We start from the raw sequence: 24,920 nt of genomic DNA, 5'->3' as shown, positions 1-24,920 counted from the left end.
TTTTTTCAGCTTTTGCTAAGATTCCTTTGGAGTATAAACACTTTGCTGTTCACCTGGCCTGACACGTCTGTTTCTCCAGAAGAGCTGATCTGTTACTTTAGACTATATGACCGAGGTGTCCTTTTGCCAGAATTTTTTTGACACCAGCAGTGAAGCAAAGAGACCCTGAAATGTCTGCGCTGGCTGCTTCGGTGCATTTGCTATTGTTCCAGTGAGTGTGATCTAATGGAAAGCAGAATATTCTTATTATAGAAAGCTATAATTCACTGGCTGAACTCTCAAGTGTATGCAGCGACCAGTGTAACAGCTTCAGAGCAGCAGCTGGGCCAGGAATCTGTTGGCTGCACCATTTTCCCAGCAACATGGGAAATAACTTGTTTTTCCCATCTGCTAAACTTTAGTAATTTCAAAAATGAGTTCATGCTACGCTGGGATGAAAGCAAAATTGTTCTTGCAAGAACTTGTCCTGAGTTGAGATATCATCATTTAGGGCACCTGTTTTGGCCCTATTCATCCTCCCTCTGCAAGGGTGGTAAATATTAAATTATTTATTCAAACTGGAACAGCTCTGAGAGAGGAGACTGAGGAAGAGAAACTTTCAAATAGGTGGTGAGATCACGTATCTGGAACGTGCAAACAAAGTGCCTGGGTGCAAGCTGAAAAGATGAATGACCTATGTCCTCCTCAGTCAAGGCTGTGTCCTTTTCACTGTGACTGCAGGGACAATGCTGTCTTGCGGTGACCAGAAACTCACCCTGGACCTGAGAAGCCTCTTTGTAAACAAAATGTTGTCAAACCTCGTGTGCTATTGACTTTAGCAAATTGGAAATTTTCAGCTCATCCTCCTTGAATTACACCCCATCATCATCATTGATGATGATCATTGCATCAGCCTCTTGGGATTCTGCAGAGTTAGAGTCTTCTCTCCCAAAAAGTTTGCAGACAGTAGGTGGACGTGAGAGAAGGGAAACTGCTGGAGAGGGCCCAGCGGAGGGCTACACACATGATGAGGGGATGAGGGGACTGGAGCATCTCTCTTATGAGGAAAGGCTGGGAGAGCTGGGCCTGTGTAGCTGGAGAAGACAAGACTGAGAGGGGACCTTATGGATGTCTGCAAGTGTCTTAAGGGTGAGTGTCAAGAGGACGGGGCCAGGCTCTTTTCAGTGGTGCCCAGCGACAGGACAGGGGGCAACGGGCACAGAGCGCAGCACGGGAAGTTCCATCAGAATACGAGGAAGAGCTTCTTTCCTTTGAGCACGGCAGAGCCCTGGGACAGGCTGCCCAGAGGGGCTGCGGAGACTCCTCTGGAGCCATTCAAACCCCGCCTGGACGCGATGCTGGGCACGCTGCTCTGGGTGACCCTGCTTTAGCCGGGGTTGGGCTAGATGGTCTCCAGGGGCCCTTCGGACCCGGACCGTCCTGTGACCCCATGGCAGTGGGCAGACCGCTGCTGATACACGCTTCCCGACGTGACGTTACTACTGCCTTTGATGCTCGCCCCCTCCTTCTGCCCCCTCCCCTGCGGCACCACCGCCGCTGAGCGCAGTGGTTGTCCCACGGCCCCCCCGCCCCCGCCGCGGCCGCAGCCCCCCGGGCCCGGGGCGGGCCGGCTCCGTGCGCGAGCGCCGGCGGGGAGCGCCCCGGGGGCCGCCGGCCCGGCCTTCTGGCGCCCTCCAGCGGCGCCCGCCCGCAACAACGCAGCAGCGCAAAGCCCCTAAGGAGGGATCCCGCGCGAGTGATGCTCCGCTGCGAACACGTGAGGGTCAGGCGCCGAATTTAAGTTTTAATTTAATCTCCCGGGCAAGCAATGCACCCTTGACTAAAGGTAAGAAATCTAAGCGCCCAGCTGACGTGAACCTGGGCTGCAAAAGACAAGCTTTGCTGCGTGCAGGAAAGCAACGCGGCGCTTGTGGTTATCTGCGTAGCTGCTGGAGCGCTGCCTCGCCAGAAGTGATCCCCACGTAACTGTTTGCACTGTAGTGAAAAGATGGTACGACCCAATAAAGAATGAGAAATCCTGATTTGTTCTGTGGACGGTTTAAGTGATAAGAACACAAGTTACAGACTGCAAGACTTTTATTCTGAATTTTTTGTTTAGATAAGTAAGTTCAACAAATTTGCTATTTGGCTCAGAATAATCCCATGAAATAAGTAACACCGAATAAAACCAGCTAGTTTGATTTGACTCTTTCTATTTAACTTCATCAAAATTCTAACCCTACCAGTCTTAACAGCTATCCTCATGTCACTATGTGGGGATTCGACTTAAGGAATGTGTGGTGAAAGAAGAATATGTTGCCATAGGCTTGGGTAACGCTTACCTTATGAGCATTTCACAAAAAGAAGAAACATACGGATTTATAGGCCTCTGCATACTGGGTTTAAGTTGGTATAATGGACACCATAAATCTATGCAAGACCTACAGCTAAATTATGGATAATTTAGGAAAAAACAGGTTTTGCTAAGTGAATATTTCACTCGTATTATTTAACTATTTTTGTAGGAAAAATATGAGATAGCAAGCTCTGAAATGCATCTGCACTACAGAAAAATAAGTTTTCTCAGTCAGACCCTTAAGTAACAAAGCAAATAGTGTAAGAAAGAAAGGATCCAGCTAATTTTTACTATAATCCATATTTTTTACTTTAGTGATGCTGGCAAATCATGCATTTGTCAAGACTTGCTTAAAATTGTTTTCTTTTATATCATAATCTAATCGTAAATTCTATCTTCTTAGTAGCTTTTGCCAAAAATATTCATGGCTTGACTCCTCAAAATCATCCCTGAATTTTGAAGCAAAATCATCCCTTTTGCTTCCTCAAAATCATCCCTGAATTTTGATCTGCTCTATTGCAGCTCCTGTCAATTATATATATTATTCTTTAACATTAGTTAACATGATTCTTTCCACCTCATCTACTTTGACTATTTTGAAGATTATTATAATCAGAAGATGAAGAGCCTACCAGTTCAGAGAAAGGTCCTAAATTGTCATGATACTCTGATAGTTTCTTTTTCTTTGCAGGTAAACCTTGGATGATTATTTTACTATCTGCTTTTGGTAAAAGAACATGGACAGTTGTGTTGCTGTAGAAGATCTGGTTGGAAATCTAACATTTCTCCCCTGTTCTGCTCTCTGGCTTCAGGAAGAAGTCGTCTAACCATGACTTAAGCCAGAAGCACGTTGTTTAGCCTTTTTGTGGTGAGAACATAGTAATGCCACATTGGCTTCACTCTCTCCATGAAGTCAGGACTTGTGTGCTACTGGCCTTGGCAGGAAACCAGGGGAAATCCTTGCTTTTCTCTTCCTGCTTGACAAAAGCAGGTTGCAATCCCAGCCATACTGCTGTGATCTTGGCTATGATTCCTTACAAATGGTAAAACTTTGGTTAGAGTAAGTGAATAGCATAGCTTATAGAAAGTCTCTTTCTACGGCTTATGCCTTTATACAAAGAAATGTCTTCATGCCAAGCAAAGCAACACTGTCCTTTTTTCTGGCAACAGCATTATTCCCATGGAAGGACACAACTGAGACAATCAAAGATTCAAGTTCAGAGTCTGAGGATTGTCGGGAAATGATTTACTGATATATCTCAACACTTCAGGCTTGCTGGGCCAAAGTTCTTTGCCTAGGTTCCCTCAATTTTTGCTTTCTGTCTCACCTCTATCCAGATGAAATATGAGCTGCAGGCTCTAGAGATACATTTGTTTTCCAAGAACTGTTTCACCACTTTCTTTACACTGGTGAATTACCAACTAGCTATCACAGAATGGCTAAGTATGGAAGGGACCTCTGGAGGTCATCTGGTCTGCGCTGGTTTTGGCTGAGATAGAGTTAATTTTCTACACAGGAGCTAGTATGGGGCTATGTTTTAGATTCGTGCTGGAAACAGGGTTGATAGCACAGGGAAGTTTTTGTTATCACTGAGCAGGACTTACCCAGAGCCAGGGTCTTCTCTCCTCCTCACCCCACCCCACCAGCGAGGAGGCTGGGGGAGCACAAGGAGCTGGGAGAGGACACAGCTGGACAGCTGGCCCCAGCTGACCAAAGGGATATTCCACACCGTATGATGCCATGCTCAGCATATGAAGCTGGGGGAAGAAGGAAGGGGGGACGTTTGGCATGATAGCATTTCTCTTCCCAAGTAACCGTCACGCATGTGGAGCCCGGCTTTCCTGGGGATGGCTGAACACCTGCCTGCCCGTGGGAAGCGGTGAGTGAATTCCTTGTTTTGCTTCGCTTGCACACACGGCTTTTTCTTTGCTTATTAAACTGCCTCTATCTCAGCCCACGAGTTTTCTCACTTTTACTTTCTTGGTTCTCTCCCCCCTCCCCCGTGGGGGAGTCAGCAAGCAGCTGTGTGGGGTTTAGTTGCCGGTTGGGATTAAACCATGACGTGGTCCAACCACCCTGCTCAAACAGGGCCACCTAGAGCCAGTTGCCCAGGGCCATGTCCGGCTGGCTTTTGAATATCTCCAAGGATGGAGACTCCACAGCCTCTCTGGGCAACCTGTGCCAGTGCTCAGTCACCCTCACAGTGAAAAAGTGTTTGCTCAGCTTCAGAGGGAATCTCTGGTGTTTCAGTTTCTGACTATTGCCACTGGTCCTGTCACTGGGCAGCACTGAAAAGAGCCTGGCTCATCTTCTTTGCACCCTCCCCTCGGGTATTTTACATTGATAAGATTCCCCTGAGCCTTCTCTTCTCCAGGCTGAACAGTCCTGGCTCTCTCAGCTTTCCTCACAGGAGAGATGCTCAAGTCCCTTCATAACCTTTGTGGCCATTCACTGGACTCTCTCCAATAGCTTCATGCCTCTCGTACTGAGGAGCCCAGAAATGGACACAGTAGTCATCAGGTGTGGTCACACAACGTGATCGTACTGTCCTGGACCATATTCCAACATCCTCACTTTGAATAGATTTCTCTCCTGTGGAAACGACGCTTGTACTTAACATTTGAGTAGTTTTCTACCAGCATTTGAGACAGGAAGATGAGAACAGCAATATAAATTCTGATACTAAGTTGTTTATATAGAGTATTTACAATAAGTCATAATGACAGTGGTTTCACATTTAGCAGACCTTTTTGGACAATGGCTTCAGTGCATTTTAGACACTGTAGGTACCCAAGGCAGCCAGGACTAGTGGACATATTAGTATACTGACAGGACAGCCATGTACTTCTGGACTGCCAGGTAGAGATAAAAGGGGCAAATAAATTCCTTCCTCCACACTTGACTTGGTGGCCCACAAATTGACACTTAGTGCCATTTGAAATGTCCTGCAGCACCTGGGGCATCTGCAAAAAGTAAATTTAGACAACCAAGTCCTGACATCTAGACTTGACACGTAGGTGAGGCCACCCACATGCATGTAGTGGCTTTTCAGGTGCCCTAAAGGAGCCCAGCTGCTGCTCAAGGTGTGCATGGGTCCTGGTTCATGGCCAGCAGGCTCATTCGGCTACCTGGCTGTGAGCAGCCATAAAGGCAGCCTGGTTAGAAGGGGAAAACTGCTGAACAGAAGATGCCGTCTGCTGAAAAGTACTGACAGAGGAAGGCCTGCCAGCCTGGGACTGTGAGCCTGGAGATTATGCTTGCATCCTTGAAAAGCGCAGCTGGGGACCTAGAAACCAGAGGCATCCCAAGGTGCCACCAATAAGCACAAAAACAAGGGACTGTAATGGCAAATTAACATCTGAGAAGGTAGAAAACAGTACAGAAAAATAAAATTGCTCTGAAAGAACAGAAAACACAATCATCTATTGACTGTTACAGGTGAAAACCAGAAATTAACAGCATCCGTTGGCTGCTCAAAGTAGAATCTCCTACACCCACTTACGTGTCTCTGCTACAAAAAGGACTTAATTTTTATCCAAAATGGAGTCTTTTTCTCTGAGAACTTCCCAGCTGAATCCCACGTGAACTTTCCACAAGCTCTTGGATGCTCACTGGGGACTCTGCTGAGTCCAGACTCCGTGTCGGGGGTCTGCTTGGAAGGGAGACTCTGTCTGTTGTCTTACTGCTTGGGTCTGTCCTCCTTTCTTTTGGGGATGGTTGTGTCCCCGCTTTGGGATTGGTTTGTTCCTTCCTTTTGGGAAAGTTTTGCTTCTCTTGAAATCTGTCTAATTCACTTCATGCAAATATTATATATATCTCTGCTATTATATCCTTGTTGATATTTTTGCTTCACTAATGATGTTTTAGTTGTCTGTAATAGTATGTACCTACTTGGTTGTTGCTGTCATCGGTTGTACTACCATGCTTGATGCTATTTTTGGTTGACACTGTACTATCAATTGATATTATATTACTGATAGTAATTTGTAATAGCTTGATATATATTCATTCATATTCACTTTATTAACCTTCATATTAGCTTTATTAACCATAGGTATATTTTCTAGTGGTGATTTTTGTGGTTGTATACTTGCTACCAGTGATTTTTGTGGTATTTGTGGTAATCTGTAATAAAGTCAAGAATTTTAGAGGGTCCTTGCATATTACAGAATCTGAGGAACCCATGGTCACAATCTTTGCACAGCTGCAGGCTGGGTAACCCTTCAGGTTGTGACATTTGCCAAATGCCAAATCACACTCTGAACCAAGCCCTTGGTGTCAAAACACAGGGAATGCTTTTTGGCACCTCAAACCCTCTCATCTGTGGCACAACTTAATTTCTTTTCAGAATTTAGACAAATTTTTCTCCTAGAAATTTAGAATTATTTATCTCCAATACTGTTACTTATACAATCCAAATGAAAACATGTAAAATTGCTAATCAGACATCTGATTTGTCATCATTTCTTGTTAGGCATTTTGATTACAACAAATGACTGTGAAATTCATTGTTAAAAAGCAAGTTATTGTCCTTGCAATAAAATGAAAAAGATCAAAGTGGCTCCAGTGCCACACTGTGTCGCTTATTGTGAAGGTGGTTTGACAGCCTGGGTGTAATAAACATTCCATCTGGGTTATATGGAAGCAAGCATCAACATGGGGCTCAGAAAACAAAGCATATTTCAACTGCAACTATGCATTTGTCAGAAAGAGTCTCACAGTTTCCAACTGATTTTACAATATGAATAACTTGTTTGCGCCGTGTGTCGACAGTTTTATTTAAAGCATACAATGAAAAATAACAACATGCTGTTATTCTTCTTAATGACAACTGCTGCACTACAAATTTTAATTTTTAAGTAGTAACATTCTCACATTACACTTACAGATTGCTTTCTGTTGAAATATGTTCCCTTGTGTTATTACAGTCCATCCTTAAAGTGTATAATTAGAAAACCTATCTGTATAAGCAGTATGTCTAACACTTATAAGCTAGGGAAATGCTTTACAAAATAAGTTATATTTGTAACTTTTCTTGTTGACAAAAAAACTGCCAAAGCAGCAACTAGTGTAACATCCAGTGTATCTAAATGCGTGTGTTCCCATTCTTACCAACAGAAATCAACTATGTATTCCCCATAAATTTACTTAATCCCTGTATTTTTATTGCAAACTTATTTTTCATCGAGACAACAATGAACTTATACTAGTCTTTTGCATGGCAAAACTCATCTGGTATTAACTGAATCTCTCACGCAAGCTATATAGAATTGTATGTATTTTCCTTTATTCTTTTCATAACTTCTGGGAACAGAGCCCTGAGCAATGTCACACTTGCAAATGAGCACCAGCAACTCATTTTTCACCCTTTTTTTCCAGCAGCCATTCCAGAATGTGTCCTTTTCTTTATTGTGGCCACCAGCGATGAGAGTTTTTGAATTAGATTCACAGGTGAGCTTTTATGTAGCGTTCTCATCTGTGCATCATCTTTGGTGCCCTGTGAGTCACTCAGTTATGGATAAGAAAAGAGAAAATAAAAGGGACAAGAGATCCTCCTCTTGCATGGAGGAGTCAAAGTACAAATCTGTGCATTACAATGTTTTTGATTACTTATACAAAGTAAGTCTTCAACAAAAGGATGAGAAGATTCATTGCAAAAAGGCCGAGGGACTATTGACTTCAACTGCATTCTCTAAGCGTTTGGATTTAGACTTTGAAAAAAATCTCCCACCTTTGGTAAACCTGGGTTAAAACTGATTGAAAATTCAATTCAATTGAGAATTCAAGTTACAGGCAACTGAAAATTGAGCCTTGCTTTTCATAAGAAAGGCTGACCCATCTCAGTTACAGAACATAAGCAAAGCTGCTTATGAAAAGGTATGTGTGGAAATATGTACTTCTATACAGCACATATTTGTTGAATATCCTTGAGAACTGGGAACAAAACGTTAGTCTACTGACTGTTCTAAGGGGCTCCATCTTCCCCTTTCTACTACCTGGGGCCTCTTGCGTCTCCCATCCTGTGTGTTACCCAAAACCCCTTGGAGCATACATAGGATTTAAAGACCAGCTATTCCCAAAGAAATAATCCTTATAGGGAAATCTAGTCTCAAAAAAATTTTTTGTGCCTGCATGGTAAGTAGGTAGTTGAATGGTGATATTGAGTATCAGTCTAATACCTTCATGTTGGCTTTCATTAGACATTGATGTTTCTCTACCCATGGATTTAGTTCTTGTATTTTAATTTTCCAAATAAAACCTAATAAAGATAACTGTATATAGGAGAAATCTCACTGAATTCAAGAAGGTAAACATGCTCATACAACTGTTAGTATGACTGTTGGGTTTGCAACTAGAATTACCAAACCCAGCTGCTACTAGGGAAACACTGGCACTAAAGCCAGCATGGGCTTGGAAAGAGTTAAAACTGTAAGATCAACTAATCTAGGTTTCAGGATAATACAAAACATGGTCTCAGTCAGTCATTTCATCCATCATGTACTTTTTCCTGCAAGATTTGCCATTGAAAAATCTCAACACGAAACACTTTTCAACACCTCATAGCTTTGGTTGATGCTAATATTGTGTTTCCCTCTTTGACCAGCTAGAAGTTGGCATTTAAGCTTACTGGACTATTGATTGAGCCACAGATGATCTTGCGTTTAACATCAGGAACAGATTAAACGATCATGATCTCATCTTGATTAAGAACTCAGCATAACATCTTTCTTTCAGCATAACTTTCCAACAGTAAGTTCCTCCCTCACAACCTCGTAACACACTCTCCCATGCATCTACACAAGCATGAATAAACAAGAAAACAAAACATCATCAAACTGTTTCACTCACAGACTGAAGAAAGCTTATTTTTAGATTTGAATTCCTTGGAAGTGCAGATGTTGCCAACTATAAAATGCATGGGCATAAAGACTTCAAAGATAACAGCATATATGATGATTATTTTTTTTTACTATCACTATAGTATTAAAGAAATCCCTGTAGTGTTTTAACAATCTGCATCTCATACATTTGGAAGCCCTCTGCTCTACTTAATATTACCATATACAGTACTTCCGAAACTGCATTTTAAAATTTCTTTTTGAGATATACAATAGTTCAAGTTCAACTGAGATGTTGTTATTAAACATCTAGAGACTGAAAATACAGTACCGGACAATGAAAGAACACTGTCCCATAAAACAGAACATACAAACCATTTTTCACAGTTCTAACAAAATGAGATTGTACATAAAAACGTCACAAATAGCTCAGTACATTGGTATGATCAAAATAATATTAAATCCAGCTGATATTGTCACATATGAAGGGCCAAATCCTGGCTCAATGTGCAGCTGAAGCCTAAACAGATGCTTAAAGAAAATAACACAAAGCCAACCTGAAGTGCTATACCGATAACAATACCATTTGTTAATCTACTTAAGATTTTTGGCTGAAGTACATACCCAATTTGTTCTACAGAAGGAACGCATGGCCAGTGGTACTTGGCTCCTGTCCTAGGACACATCTTTATGGATTTGTTGTGGCCAAGGGCAGTGGAGGCTGAGAAGCAGTCTTCCTTCTGGGTATGACAGTTTTGGCAGGCATCTCTATCTACTGTACTGCCAGAATTTGGCCAAGAGTTCGAAATCCTGTACATCTTACTTAGCAGTCTCATTGAAATCAACGGAACTTGTCTGTGAGTAAGATGAAAAGGATTTGGCCTCCATAATTTTTAACCCTTTAAGTAGTAGGAGAGTAGTTTCATTGCACATAGCCCATCATTCACAAATATCTTTCTACTCGAAAACAGAAGATGGTTGTTGACATACAGGAAGTGCTTGCTTACAAAGAGGAAAGCCTGCAGCACGGCATTTTGGAACTGAATTCCTAAAGGGAAAAAGAGATGCTTACATATGACAATTTCATCCAATAACTGTCTGAGACCAAAATAATTGTTTCTTCAGTTCTTTAATACCATCCTATGGGTACCTTAGAAACACTAAAGAAGTGGAATATGTATACAGTTAGAACTGGATGAGTGTATGTGTGTCTCCATTGGACTGGATGGATAAGAAACTTCATCTAATACTATTAAAATTTCACAAAAAAATATTGGAGCAGATGTTTTTTTCAAAGAGCTTCCTAAATACTTCCGTATGGGACACACGGTCATGACTTCGGGAAAAAAGAAATTTTGCTCTGATGCATGAGAATCTTTTGGTGACTTGGAATGGGCAAGAACAGCATTCTCGTATTTGAAACAAAGTAATCTTACTCTGTTACACAATTCCATGTTTGTTCTGTGATTGTGGATTTGAATTATTATTCATTTGAATTAAACAGCATAGAGCATAACTGTATGCTAACTAAATTAATCAAAACTATATGGCACTGCTACTATGACCAAAAGGCATTGCAATACAGTATTCTAATAACATGTAGCACTCAAAAATAGAATTTGGAATTTTAAAATTGTATATCCAGGATTCAGACATGAAGTCTAAGTTAGAACTGGAAAACAGAACAAAGTGCCGTGGAGTTTAATCCCAAGCAACAGAGTGAATTACTTCACCTTTAATACTGTGTCATTCTCATGCTGATGCTCAATATGTAGCTGCAACAAAGCTATCAAAGAGCAGAGCATGAGTCCTGAAAATGCTTGTCTCTATAGCATCTGCACTTACAGACAATTTTACAGTGTTCCCCTTTTGCAAATGAGATAAAAATTTGGCTGCCGTATAAGCATTGCTGAAAGCACACCTTCTCCTAGGCACGGGGGCCTGGAGGTGTCAATGATAATCTGAGGAAACTGCATGTGAAGCCTCTATGAATTGGTTGAGGTGAGTGAACTTCTGCCCTTTTGGTTATATTAAATCATTTCAGTTCCTTGTATTGCTCCCTTCCTTCCCAAACAGAAGGATGTAGACATTTTGTGCTGACAGCAGTCTTCCGGTATCACATTCTCAGGGGACATATCCCTTTGGCTAAGGGAACAATATTAGGTTTTATGCTTAATTTCCCCACTGAATGCAGGAATTAGGAAAAAAAGTTCTTGGAAGGTAATTTAATTTGAGCAAAGACTTCACTCTACTCACTGGGAAAACTTCAGACTTCAACAGGCACAGCATTAGTCTAGGCTTTGGTAAAATGTGAATAAAAGCTGCATAACTAGAGCTGTAACGAAGTCTGCAAAAGGAGATACATAATGGTATGCCCAGGAAAAGGTTACTTGGGGTGATGTCGTGCCTGTCTGTACCTTGTAAGAAAGGTGTTAAGGTACCTCTTTGTTCCTGTTAAGGAAAGTCTCTTTGGTTTCATCCAGTTTTTCCACAATCCACTGTTTTCCACACATATATCTTATTCTTAAAGGCAGACCCTGAGTCCTTATTTAATTTTTACTCCTCAGTCCACAGGTTATTTGCAAGAATAATACTGAGTAAGAGAGACGCTCTGTGCATCTTCTCCACACTCGGACACCATTAGCCCTTGGTGCCTCCTGGCCTGAATTCTTCTTCCAGGTTTTGCCCCTGCTGTGGCAGCTCCTAGCTCCTTGCATTAGTGAAGACCTTCCCAGATGAGAAGATAACCCAGAGGTACATTCCTACACAGACGGGAAGAGCAGGAACAGGAGAAGACATACTGACTGGCCTTCAGGCCTTCTACCTGGAATGACAGGAGAGTCTCCCTGGCGTAAGGAGGAGGATGGGGCGGTGGTCTGCTCCTTGGTGTACGCATGGAGATCAGGAGAGCAATGTGGCATGCAAGGTAGCCCTTGGGGCTGGCCCATAGCACTTACAGGAGCTAAAGTATTTTGTGAATTTGGGTCTTGAAAGTCATGTCACAGCATTAAATAGGAGAATTGAAGGGTTTCATGGCAGAAGATAGGGCTCTCTTTCTAACTTCTGAAGGAGAAAATGTTTTGAGACATTTTCTGTGAATACCACTGCCCCAAAAGGAAAGTATGCACATGCTATATACTCTATTTTTAAGGTCTGGGATTTTTCTTTGCCTTCTGTTTGTCAAAGTAGAAAATGCTTAGAAAAGAACAAAACTGATCAATTTTATGATGACATAGCACATTTCTGATGTATGTTGGGATTTATTACTAGAAATATTTGACTTTCATTTTGGGTTCTGAAAGCATTTAAACCTCAGTATTGAAAATGCCTCACCACGATCTTCTGAAGCAAGTTTATCTCTGTTTTACAGGTAAGGAAACCAAGGCACAAAGAAATTAAATTATTTGCCACAGTGAATTGGTAGCAAATTCAAGAAGATGACATTCTGCAGTTATGGGTTAACTCTCTCTTCCTGCTAAGAAAATTTGTTTTATCCCTGATGTCCTGTTTCATGCCACCTGTATTAAAGATGATGAAAACTGGCCAATTTGCAGTATTAAAACTGTTGCAAAGCCAATGATACTTTCCATATAAGCACAAAAATGCTACTTAAAGGGTTAAACATACTGCTGTGCTGGTAAACATTCTTACTTCTTACTGGTTAGACCCATATTTAAATACTGACTGGGACAGAAGAGACTGAGCTGGCCCTGGACTCCCTTGTCTTGGTGTTGGGCATGGATATCGTACAACACGATATGCCCACAGTGGCCTCAGGCAGCTCATCTTCCTCTGTCCATTCATTGAGATCCGGGTTATAGCACTGAATGCACTTCTTATATTTTTTCTCTATTTCATTCCAGCCACCCACTAAGTAAATTTTCCCATTAAGGGTGGATGCACCAGCCGTACTAACTCCAGTTTGAAGTGGCGCCACGTAATTCCATTGCCCCGTGTAAGGACTGTAACACTCCACGGGGAGAACATCCACCCTTTCGGCTCGCCCCCCCAGCTGAGACCCACCCATGACATAGACCCTCTCCAGGAGGGACACTGCACAGTGCCACCCCCTTGGGGTGCTGAGGCTGGACTTATCCTGCCAGCTATCTTTGCTGGGGTCATACATGCACACTGAGCGAGAGTAAGCGTTATTGATGTAACCTCCTGTCACCAGGATCCGACCGTCCACCAGCGCACTGGCATGGCAGCACCTGGGCACCTCCAAGGGTGCCTTCATCTGCCACTGATTAGTTGCAGGCACATAGCATTCAACCGAGGAGAGGCACCCCTCAGAGTTGCGACCACCCACTGCAAAAAGCAGGCCATTGAACACATTCAGGCTAAAGTGGGTGCGCCGCTGATTCATGTTTGCCAGGTGAATCCAGGTGTTGAAACGAGGATCATATCTGAAAGCATTAAAAAAAGAGGGTAACTGTCTCACATACTGCCCTGCTAAATTCTACTGTCTCTGTCCCACTACTGCTGCAGGTGCAAAGTTGCTAAAATTTTAGTTATTTAGCCCATTAGAAGTCGGTGGAATGAAACTGGTATTCCTGGTTAAATTTTCAAATAAATTTAGTTTTTGACTGGAGAAAGAACTGTTTGTATAATTCAAACCTGGTATTATTTCAGTGAAGTAAATCTGACTCTTCTGTAATTTGATTTTGTACAATAACCTCATTAGAACATTGGGAAGAGATACTTTCAACACATAATAGAAATGTTAGAAGTTTTTTTGCAATTTACACCTACAGAAAATATGTCAATTTCCTCAAAGAGTTTTAAAAAAATTAGGTGGTGATTTATACTTGCATCTTTTTAGTACTTTTCAAATAGTAAGGATTCTTTCCCTGCCACTCATGAAGTAAGATTTATGTAGAAAGAACATCTTTGCTTTCTAACACCATTCCTATCTGAAATAACATTCTCTGTGCTTGACATTTAAATGAGCAATTTTGAAGCAGGAAATAGCAAATTACGACTCCTGAAGGAGTTGAGTGAGGTACATTAGTAGGCCCACACATTTCTCCTGTTGCATGCTGAGTGGGCCAGGGAATCACAGGAGAAAAAGAATATGGGAAGTAAATACTAATTGTTAGCTGTCATTCAGCATCGTCATCTGCAGCTCTGAAAGCAAGTCCATAGACATACTGATGTGACTTGACATACTTGAGGTTAATGGCAGGACAAGAAGCAGAACTCATTCAGTCATGGACCATGAGGATTCCCCCACCTCTTCGCCACGACCAGTTCCTTGCAAGAACATAAGGCATAGCTTAAAGGCAGGTCAGGAGAGCAACAACATAATCTCCTTTATGTAGTACATTTTTCTGACAAAGTACATTACACAATAAAATCATCTAGAGAACGTTCCACATTCATTAACTTTGTATGTTGGTTGATGTCCTCAGGAGAGGTTATCTGAATGTTCCTTCTGGGAGCAGACAAGGAAGCATTGGTAGGGCTGTGGCTGTGTTCTGCCATTGCATGTGCATAGTCTGTTAGTAGATAAAAAGCTGAGTTGTCTCACCTCCAACCTTTGCTTCAAGCTATTGTGTGCTGTCAGCTTTTAAGCTGGACTATTCGGAAACTAGTACCACCCATCTGACTATTGCAGGTTAGCCTACGCATTCTTCTGACCTTGCTATCAGCAGTGCATTCCTTGGATGACTATAGATAGGAACTGCAATATTTCAGAAGCGAGGTATTATTTGGAGTACACTGTAGAAGATAAATATAGACTTCAAGAGCCACTGATATTGTTTCTAAGCTCTTGATAAATATAAAAGGTAAAGGGTATGAAATACAGTGTAAAAGCTGTTGAAAATATAGTGGATGGTGCGTAGCAAGTCAAGATTATAATACCTAAAAGGTGTTTTTCAGAACTTTCTGTAAGGCATCAGAGGCTCTTCAAATTTTAAAAGTCTCACTTTGTCTGATTTGGTGCATTTTATTGGTACCTTAGAACATCCCAAAACTTCCTATTTATGTTCCTATTTCTGTCCTCCACTCAAAGTAAGTTTTCTTGGTTTTCCTCACTTCTCATTGTGCATGTGTAACTGTGGTGAAGTTCTGGCATAACTTCAGTTGCATATTTCTGTTCATTCAAACTTTAATATAGAATAGCATCCATACCTCCCCCACCCTGTCCCCTTTCTGTTTATCTGAGTGGTTCATGCTGCATGTCACAAACCAGCTTTGTCTATCCGCCTGCATTGTGTGGAACAGATCTCTCCATCCCTTTTAAATAAATGACGTTACCTGCAGAAATTGCTGACTGCATGCTTGGCTTGGTTCCTGGCATCATTCTGGTCTTCCCCACCAGCGACATAGAGAAATCCATCCATCACCGTGACACACTGGTTAAAACTTTTAGCAGGCATTTCACTCAGCTTCTTCCATCCGCTTTCAGGATCTCTGTATAAGATGTCTCTGCTAAGAGACTTTTCGGTTAGAGCAGGACGTCCCCCAACAGTGACTAAGACTCTGAAACCTCCACGGATTCTTGTTCTTCTGGACTGAAGTGTGTTCTGGTGATAGGGAAGCAAATGATAGTTCATGGCATCCACCAGGAGCTTATGGCATTCTGCATCTTGCATCATTCTTGGCACAGTTTGAACATAATTGACAAGGTCTTGGGCTGAGATGGTACCAAAACGGATGTTACTTAAGAGATCGGCAGCAAATTTTACTCTTTTTTGGTCAAATTCCAGCCATTTTATTGCAATCTGGAATGCAAGAATTTCAGAAGGCAACTGCAAGTCATCATCTGCAAGAAGTTCATTAATCTGATCAAAAGTAAGTTTCAAGAACTGATCTGTTTCTGAAAATTCAATGAAGTTGTCTCTAATAAATTTGTGTGCTGCTTCCTTGGTTTTTTTTAGTCCGTATGTTTCTGCAATATTGGCAATGTACATACAGTTCTCAACACTGATTTCTTGGATTAGAAAATCACAGCACATCTTTACAAGGGTGTGAATCTGTAGATAAATTGCTGTGGAAATAATACTACCTATTGTATAAAGTGAGAGAGTAAGTTTTCCAGTGTAAGCATAGGTGATAACAGTAGCTAGACCCAATGGGGATACATCATTGAGGTCTACTCTTTGAGTGGATGGATCTTTCTGTAAGATACTGTGAAAGTAGTCACTGCATGAAGCCATCACCACCTTATGAACACTGAAGGATTTGGTTTTGGTACTGATAGTCAAGTCACAAAGAAAATTTTCTTGTCTCATTCTGCTTAGACCTTCCAAGAGATTTGGGCTATACGATGGGTCAGAAACTTCAGATGAGATGCAGCTGAAACCATTTCCTCCATCTAAGAGTCCATTCAAGCCATTTAGTTTGCTGAGGGGGCCATCTTCCACAATGATCGTCATTTCATTGATATCTGCTTTGTTCTTTTTCACATTCTTCTTCTTAGGGGCCATGACTGCAATGAAATATTACAGCCAAGAGTTTGCTAAAAATAAAATTAAAACATTTAGAGCTACACTGCAGTTGTGAAATTTAATAGCTATGTGATTATGCAACAAACCTAATCTTTGTCTCTCTCTCTATATATGCCACAAAACCAAAACACACAGGAAAATCTATCTTTCTAAGAACTATTATATTGTCCTAGATTGTAGTGTGGCTGCTGATTAATACCAACCAATACTCAAACTGTGAAAATTATATCTACAAGTAATTATTATTTTTTTTTAAATAGCAAGGTCATAAATTCACATTCACCAATTATCACCACACTGAAAGAGTTAAATTCTCTAAATGAGTTTGCCAGAATATAAAATCTGGTAAATATATACTTAAATCAGCCAGGTTCTAGACCTTGAATTCATTAGTCTGAAGCATAGGAAAGATACAGACCACCAGTTTTGTTCATCCTTACTCCAGGGCTAGTACAGACTTACAGGCAAGTTCAGAATTTGACAAGGAAATATTAAGAATGGGAGAAATTCTTAACAAAAAAAAAGCAAGATAAGACATAAAGAGAAAGCAAATTTTAGTACGTTGTCATATTGATTTTAGAGTTAGGATCTGCTCCAAACTGCTTCCATGTTTTTGTAACTTTTGATTTTCTAGACTGATGATATTCTATTTCCCATGTCAGATTTGTAAATACTTTCTACTCATAGCACACTTTACTTGCTTTTCAACATCAGTAATTTGAAATTTATAATCCTACTTTTAGGAATTTTTTGGAGATCGAGGGAGAAGAGAAGTTGTCTGACTTTTATTTGAAAAAAAAGTCATGCAAAGCCTAGGAGGATGTGTTACTTTAAACAAGTTTTTTATGCGTGAAGGTAAGAATTACTCCCATGCAGTTATGTTAGAACAGATATTTGAATTACATCTATCAACTCCAGGGAAGTTCCAGCTCTTGCTGAAATGAAGTGCCACTTTTTTATCAAATGCAACACGAGATGGCCCCTTAATGTACACGCAAATGTTTCTTGAAGGAAAGCACCGATCTTCAATAACACAGTTAAAACAGAATTGCTGAGATCAGCATTCAAATAAATTCAAATATAGCATTTATCTCCAGTATATCCATTGATATTAAAACAATTTATACACGCTAATTTTCTTTGTGATCCTTGCACTCACAAAAATCAGAACATGAAGAAATGCTACTTAATGATAAAACAAATGACTGGCTTATTTTAGATAACTTAATAAAAAGACTTCAGTAATATTTCAGTCTAGAATCTGAGCACATCAATTTTTCCTTGAGTGTACAGCACGTTACAAAGCAGTAATTTAATTATAGAAAGGAATGGCTGCTGCCTGTGAGCACCAGGGATTTTTTGCTGCTGCTGCTGGGTGATGACCATGTGCAGAGCAGGCGAGGGAGAAGGCCATGTGTGCCAAAAGTGTCAGTGTGAGCCCGCACTGACGTAAGCTGCGATCCCTGAAATGTTGGTGTGCCAGCGCGGGGGTCAGCTGCTGCCTGGCTCCCCCCGCGTCAGCTGCATTCCAGAAGCTGCATCTGTTGAGACCTATCAGAGTCACCTCCCAGAATAGCAACTCCCCAGCAGCTTGCCATTTTAAGACAGGTTCAATCAAAGGTATACTGGGGTTTTAGTATACTTGGTTGTTTAACACAACTTTTGTTGCAAAAAACCTATGATGTTGCAAGTGTTGTGTATATTTATTGGCACAGAATAAAAGAAAACAAAAAACTTTTGGATGTCTATCTTATCTACATAGCTATAGATTCGCATATTAATAGCTACAACTTTATATTTGGTAAGGGCATATTCTTTTGGCAGTCACATTTGTGATTCTAAATATTTTTAGAGACCTGTAACAAAAATTTTAATACATGCAGCACTTGATGTTTATTGCTTCACTGTGTTGTTGCAAAGCTCATTTAAATACATGACATTTTAAGCTCTCTGTTAGAAAATGTCCACTCTCCAAGGTTTTTTCCTGAAAAACACTTTTCCATCAGCAGAAATGTTACCAGCTAGTTTATTGTATAAGCACATGCAACAGGCAAAACCATTGAAACAAATCAAATGATCCTATAACAAATCCAAGTTACTGAACTTTGAAAACCCTGGATAATTTGCTTTTCTATAGTCATTTGCTTTCACCTAATTTATTTTAGCTTAAGAGCAACTCATGCCAAAGGACACTAAGGGTCCCAAAACAATCCATTTGATCAAACAACCAACTTCCCCCCTGCCCCCTTAAAACGTTACCTCGTAAAATTATCAAACAGAAGTTAAAGACCTCTTACCCTCCTCAGAAAAATGTCCCAGGGCTGTCCAAGAAGCTGTCAGTGAAAATGCCTCTTCCTTAGAAAATAAGAAAACAAAAAGAGAGGAAATGTGGTAAAAAAGAGTGAGAAAGATCAGAGGCCACTTGGTAAGTCCCAGCTTGTGGTTTCCAGTGTGATGCTTTGCTGTCACAGCAAGCAAAAGAGACCGGAGCCTGTGCTCCCGTGCTCTTTAAAATGACCCCTCCTCTCCATGCCCAGCTCCCTGCCTCTGCCCAGCCACGGGAGCTCAGCTTCCCTGGGCTGCCCGGCCTCCTGAAACCTCCAAAGGCACAGGTACAAGGGAGGAAAGGGAAGGGAAGGTGAAGATGGTAGATCCACAGCAGGTAATAATTGTCCCAGGTAAATGTAGGGTGGACCACTGGGTTTCCCACCTCAAAGCTGGGTGCCTGGGTGAAAGCCAGTATGCTCTGGGAGGGGGACAGGTTTAGACTGGACATAATGAAGATATTTTTTATAATGAGAGTGGTGAGACACTAGAATAGGTTGCCCAGAGAACTTGTGGATGCCCCATCCCTGGAAGTGTTCAAGGTCAGAATGGATGGGGCTTTAGGCAACCTGGTCTAGTGGAAGGTGTCCCATGGCAGGGGGTTGGACTGCATAACCTTTGAAGGTCCCTGCCAACCAAACCATTCTGTGATTATATTATTCTATGTTCTAAAATAACCAGCAGGAAATGCCGAGGAAAAGCTGGCACTTTAATTCCACTTTTGTAGGATTTTGGTGCTAAACTCTGGGCAGAGGGAAGGGGACCGGATGATGGGGATTCACAGCTATGTCCTATTTCTTAAGAGTTAGGTCACTGCTTCTGTAAAGACTCGCCTCAGCTTTCAAGGATACTGGCTCACACCCCTGATGTATTTTCAGATACACGTGAACTTTGATCTTCTGTCTCGCAAGGAGGTATCCTAACTTGTGAGTTATACCATGCACTGGAATAGTTTACCTCCACCTCTTGCCAGTCAACCTCAGGAATAATATGAAGCCAAACCACCACATCCCAGGAGAATTTAATCCCATGGGAGAGATAAAAGGGGTGTGAGTGACTGCGTGGGAAAGGAAGGATATTGGGTGAAGCAGAAGTCAGAGAAAGGGAAGATTTTCTCTTGGCTGTACTTTGTGTGATGCTTAATTTGGTAGACTTATTTGCCTCCAGGCTCTGATGGGCTATTACAACAACTGCTACAAAGTAACACTTGCCATTTTGGACAAAAAGGGATCCCTGTGCTAGTGGAGTTACAAAAAGTTGTAAGATAAAAATGTGAAAACAGAACAGGGAAATAGAGGTGATCAAATAGGTGAAACCAGAGTGAAAGAGAGGGGTGTAAACCCAAGCCTTCCCAACAGCAACAAGGTAACCGGCTTTCCTTATGAAAAATAGGGCCACAGCTGTAAAAAAATAAGAACAAAGCCTTATTTTAAGACATATTTTAGGAACTTCTCCTTACTATACTATGCATTTTTTTCTCACATGTAGATTCCTGCTGCCTTAAATATACAACTCAGTATAACATCAATTTAATATGCAGGATGACATCTATTATCATAACGCATCTCAATATATTTTAATTTACAGGTTCAATCTAATTATAAAATTCTTCACATGGACAGTTATCCTTAACTTTTTTTGAAGCTCTGCCTTAGCAGTATCAGCTGTAATGATTTTCACACAAAGAATATATTCCTCACTGTGCTTCATAAGTTTTAAGAACTTGTAAAAATTAGTTTTTGTAGATAGAGCAGGTATATTTTGAAAACAAGACTCCCAAACATATATATACTAGTGAACCTGACTTACTCAGTGTTCCCTTTTCTAACAGCTCATGCCCAGACTTTTATCAATTTTTATAATTTCAAGATGCCCTAACAAGCCAACATTTTTCAGAGAAAGAATATATTATTTTCTTTTGTTATTTTTCAGTGAGTTTATTGGGCTTTTTTTCTTTTTATAGAGGGGATACTTCTTCTCCAGAACGAATACACTATCATGATCTGTAAAAAATAAAAGACTATTCTAATTTTCATATAATATCTTTAAAATTTACTAGCACATTTTAAAATAAATTTGAGTCTTACTCAGTCTCTACAAATGTGTTTGCAACTTCCTTATATGATTCAATGTTGAAAAAAACACACAAATGAATATGGGGAAAAACATGCACTGAAAATACAAACTAATTTCTGATTTCCAGAAAATACTGAACACAGTTTGAGCTGTGAAGTATTGATATAAGCATCTCATGGGGCATGCCTCAACATCTCAATGTACTAACACTGATGTAATCGAGCATCTCCCATAGCTCTGAAACATTGGTTGTACATTAGGGCAAAACCCATGAAACGTTCAGTTACTTGGTCTTCAAGATCACAAGACAACTGATGGTGTACTTGGCTATTATAAAGCATGAAAGCTGGTCTTGGAACTAGTCATTCTCATTTTCCATTAATTTGCACACAACAAAGTCATTTAAAAAATAACCAGTACCAGGATTAGCTGCAAATTATGATACATTTTTAAAAATCAAACATTCACTTATAATGTCTTTTAATTTTAAGATATTCTTAACACAGTTTCCCTTGTATCTTGAAAATAACCTATTGTCTGTCTGCTTATTTCCTTTCCAATGGCATAGAAATTAATTAGTATAGAACACTGATATTGATTGAGGTTCTTGCAATCAAGTTATTAATTATCTTCTCAAGTTAAAAAAGGGGGTAGTACATTTTTTGGCAACATATTAAGCCTCTCAAGATGTATCCTTTTAGGTATGAGTGAATCTTGGGAAAAAATATTTTATTTGCTGCATAATCAACTGGTTTATGGTGCAACTAAGGGCAATACTATCAATCCATGCAGCAGTAGCAGGTCATGTAGTAATGCTTTAACATTTTCAGTGGGGGAAAAAAGCTCGAACATTTCAAGAGATTTGTTCTTAGCCCAATAAACAAGAATAATTATTATTTACTCCACACGCATGACTCAGAATCGGCAATAGGGAAAGTTCTTGTACCAGCAAAGATAGGCCTTAAGGCAATTATAACCATCTTTTCTAATTCATGCACAATCATTACTGCACTCTTTCTGGAAAATCATAGAATCATAGAATGGTTTGCGTTAGAAGGAACCTTACAGACCATCTAGTTCCGAGCCACCTGCCATGGGCAGGGACACCTTCCACTAGACCAGTTGCTCAAAGCCCCATCCAACCTGGCCTCAAACACTCCGAGAGATGGGGCATCTACAGCTTCTCTGGGCAACCTGTTCCAGTGTCTTACCAGTCTCAGAGTAGAAAATTCCTTCTTAATATCTCATCTAAATCTACCCTCTTTTAATTTAAAGCCTTTCCTCCCTGTCCTATTACTACTTGCCCTTGTAAAAAGTCCCTCTCCAGCTTTCTTGTAGGCCACCTTTATGTACTGGAAGGCTGCTGTAAGGTATCTTTGGCCTTTTCTTTGAAATTGGCATGCTTTGATTTGTTGGTGGAATGCAAGTGTCACAGCCACATGGAGATCTACCTTGTTCAACTAAGGATGTCAACAAAACCCAGGCCTAGTTTTAGATCATGACTGCTTTGTTTGCTTTGAGCCCTTTGTGTATACTCAGCCAAATACTATGCATCCCTGAAACCCATATTTGGTTCACTATGCTAAATAGTTATGAAAAATATGTTTAAATGCATCAATCTGAATGTATTCACAGTAATCACAGCAGTACTGCCTTTAGGAAGGCTGAAGCTCCTTATGCACATTGGAGAGAACTGTGAAAGCATACAGAATTTCAGTAGGAACTCCAGTCTTTTCAATAAAGAGATGGAAAATAAATGTGTTTTCTTTTTAAGCTGCTGAATAAAAGTACAAACTACTACTGTTTAGGATCAAATGCACAGGCCTTGATTTCACAGAAGGTAGCTTTGAAGGACTGTGTGCAGCAAGACACCCAACCCCAGGTGGGTCACTCAGACCTCCCCCACCAGGCACACCTTCCCCAGTACCCCATCAGTCACTCCCAGTTTGTTGCCTAATTTTGCCCATCCAAGCCTCTCGCATTGATCTACCCCCTGAAACTCTCACCCAGCTCTTCTTAGCTCATACAAAGCTTATTTCTCTTTGTGGTTTCACTCTTTCATCGGAAACTTGCCAAGCACTGGCAGTAAGGCATGGAGACGACCCTAGGGATGAGATGAGAGTATGCAAGCCTTGGAGAAGAGCTGATGGCACAACACAACTCTTGGGCATGTAGTGACAGAGCAATTATTGGAGCTATATTTTTGTGTGTGGCAACCCCACTGTTTCCTAACAGGACTCCTGAATCAGTGCCAAACAAATCCTTGTAACGATCAGCATTGACTGGCAATTTTGAAGGACCAAGTAAAATTGGAATTCTTTCCTCTGCCAGTTATGACAGGTGATATGAGAAATTCTGCAGCTATGATTTGGGCTAGAGACATTTTTCTTGTTCTAGGAAAGTTTTTTAGATTTTAAATGTTTTCTTCTTATTCACTGGCATGAAATCATGGCCATATATAATTGGATATATATTGGGCATAGGAATAATTGGGCAGAAGTGCAGCAAGATTTCCCTCATCCCAGAAAACTCAGTAACCTGATAACTGAGGCTTTCAAACAACATACAGGAAACTCAGCTTCAATCACACAATCCATACGACAATCAACTTCCCTACTCAAAGATGCCTTTAACTGCAATGCTGGTGTAGGTTGAATCTCTTGAAAAATTTCTTCTGCACAAATGCCACTTTGTATAAGTAATTTCATACTGTTAGGGCCAGAAAAATAAAGAAAGACTAACTAGTTGCAGATGGCCAGTTTTAAAGTAGGGTTGATGAAGTCTCTACACACTATGAAGATGAGTTAATTATTTCTGCAAAACAAAAAGATCAGCATGGGAACTGGAGAGCCAGTCTGCCACAAGGAACTAGACTTGTTTTTTCCATATCCAACCTGAGCACTCTACCTACTGTATTGCCCTACCAGCTCTATCGATAAATTTGCTATACGCTATGCCAAGCTGTAAGAAGATCTGTTGTGAAAGGGTAGTAGCCCTAACCTCCAAACGCCAGACTTTTGTCTATTTGAAATTCCCCTGCAATTCAGACTGGATACACTCTTTTTAAAACTTCCTCCAAACATTGCTTTAAAGAGCAAAAGTTGTTCTATGTATCTGTTTTAATTATATCTGCATTAACTTCCAAAGAAATACTGCAAGCCCATGGATTGTTTTTAAGAGGCACTCTTGTAGCTTGGAGTCCTTCAAGCAGGTGCTCAGCCCCAGCAAGCGTCACAGCACAGACCCTGTTCCAGCTATGCTGTTCACGCAGCACCGAAGACCGATTCCCAGTTCTAAGGTTATTTGTGACCTTCGGTAAACCACAGAGGAGCCACGCTCAAAGTTGCAAGGCCCGAAAGTGCTCTGTTACCCCTCCAAAAAGAAAGAAAGAAACAAACAAAAAAGCCAGCACATTAGCCATCAGGCTGTAAATAAGGCGGACAGAAAGAACAGGGTGCCGGCCTCAGCCTGTGCTGCCTTCCCCTGCCGGTCGGCCCGCAGCAGGGTGCCCGTGGGCGCCAGCGAGGCCTCCATGGCCTCGGCCCCCCTACCCCTACCGCAGCCGCTCTGTCTAAGGCCACCAAGCAGCCTTACAGCCAGGCGCAGGCAACTGCAGTGCCACAGGCCTTCTAAGTACCCGCAGGTAACTGAACAGGCGTGCATGAGCAAGTGCACATGACTGCGGCGCTACCAGCGTCCCGCCTGGCGCACCCCGGGGCAGAGGCCTCCCCCCGCGCCCCCTGGGGCGGCACCGCCGCGGGACCGCTCGCCGCGCCGCTCCGCGGGGTGGGGGTAGGCGCCGTGCCCGGTCCTGGGGCGCGCTGCAGCGGCCCGGCCCACCGCCGTGGGCTCGCTTCAGTTGAAGCTGTGCTTGTGCGTAGCGCGCTGCG

The 24,920-nt window shown here is 41.4% G+C and overlaps 1 protein-coding gene across 1 annotated transcript; it reads right to left on the bottom strand.

Annotated features, from left to right (window-relative positions):
* Positions 1–9,531: 9,531 nt before the first annotated feature.
* Positions 9,532–16,630, bottom strand: KLHL31 (kelch like family member 31). The gene is made up of 2 exons (XM_027809169.2): positions 15,437–16,630; positions 9,532–13,581 (listed from the first exon to the last, which is right to left on the bottom strand). The coding sequence occupies exons 1-2, from the start codon at positions 16,606–16,608 to the stop codon at positions 12,849–12,851; spliced, it is 1,905 nt and encodes a 634-aa protein (XP_027664970.1). The 5' UTR covers positions 16,609–16,630; the 3' UTR covers positions 9,532–12,848.
* Between the last annotated feature and the right edge of the window lie 8,290 nt (positions 16,631–24,920).

This window comes from Falco cherrug, chromosome 6 (assembly GCF_023634085.1).
Source record: "Falco cherrug isolate bFalChe1 chromosome 6, bFalChe1.pri, whole genome shotgun sequence".
Classification (NCBI taxonomy): domain Eukaryota; kingdom Metazoa; phylum Chordata; class Aves; order Falconiformes; family Falconidae; genus Falco; species Falco cherrug.
This window is presented reverse-complemented; position numbering and strand designations above follow the sequence as displayed.

Excerpts from the sequence above, each read along its gene's own strand:
- KLHL31 (XM_027809169.2), bottom strand. The coding sequence starts at position 16,608 with ATGGCCCCTAAGAAGAAGAATGTGAAAAAGAACAAAGCAGATATCAAT. Across the intron at positions 13,582-15,436 it reads GCAGTCAGCAATTTCTGCAG|ATATGATCCTCGTTTCAACA; the intron begins GTAACGTCATTT and ends TAATGCTTTCAG.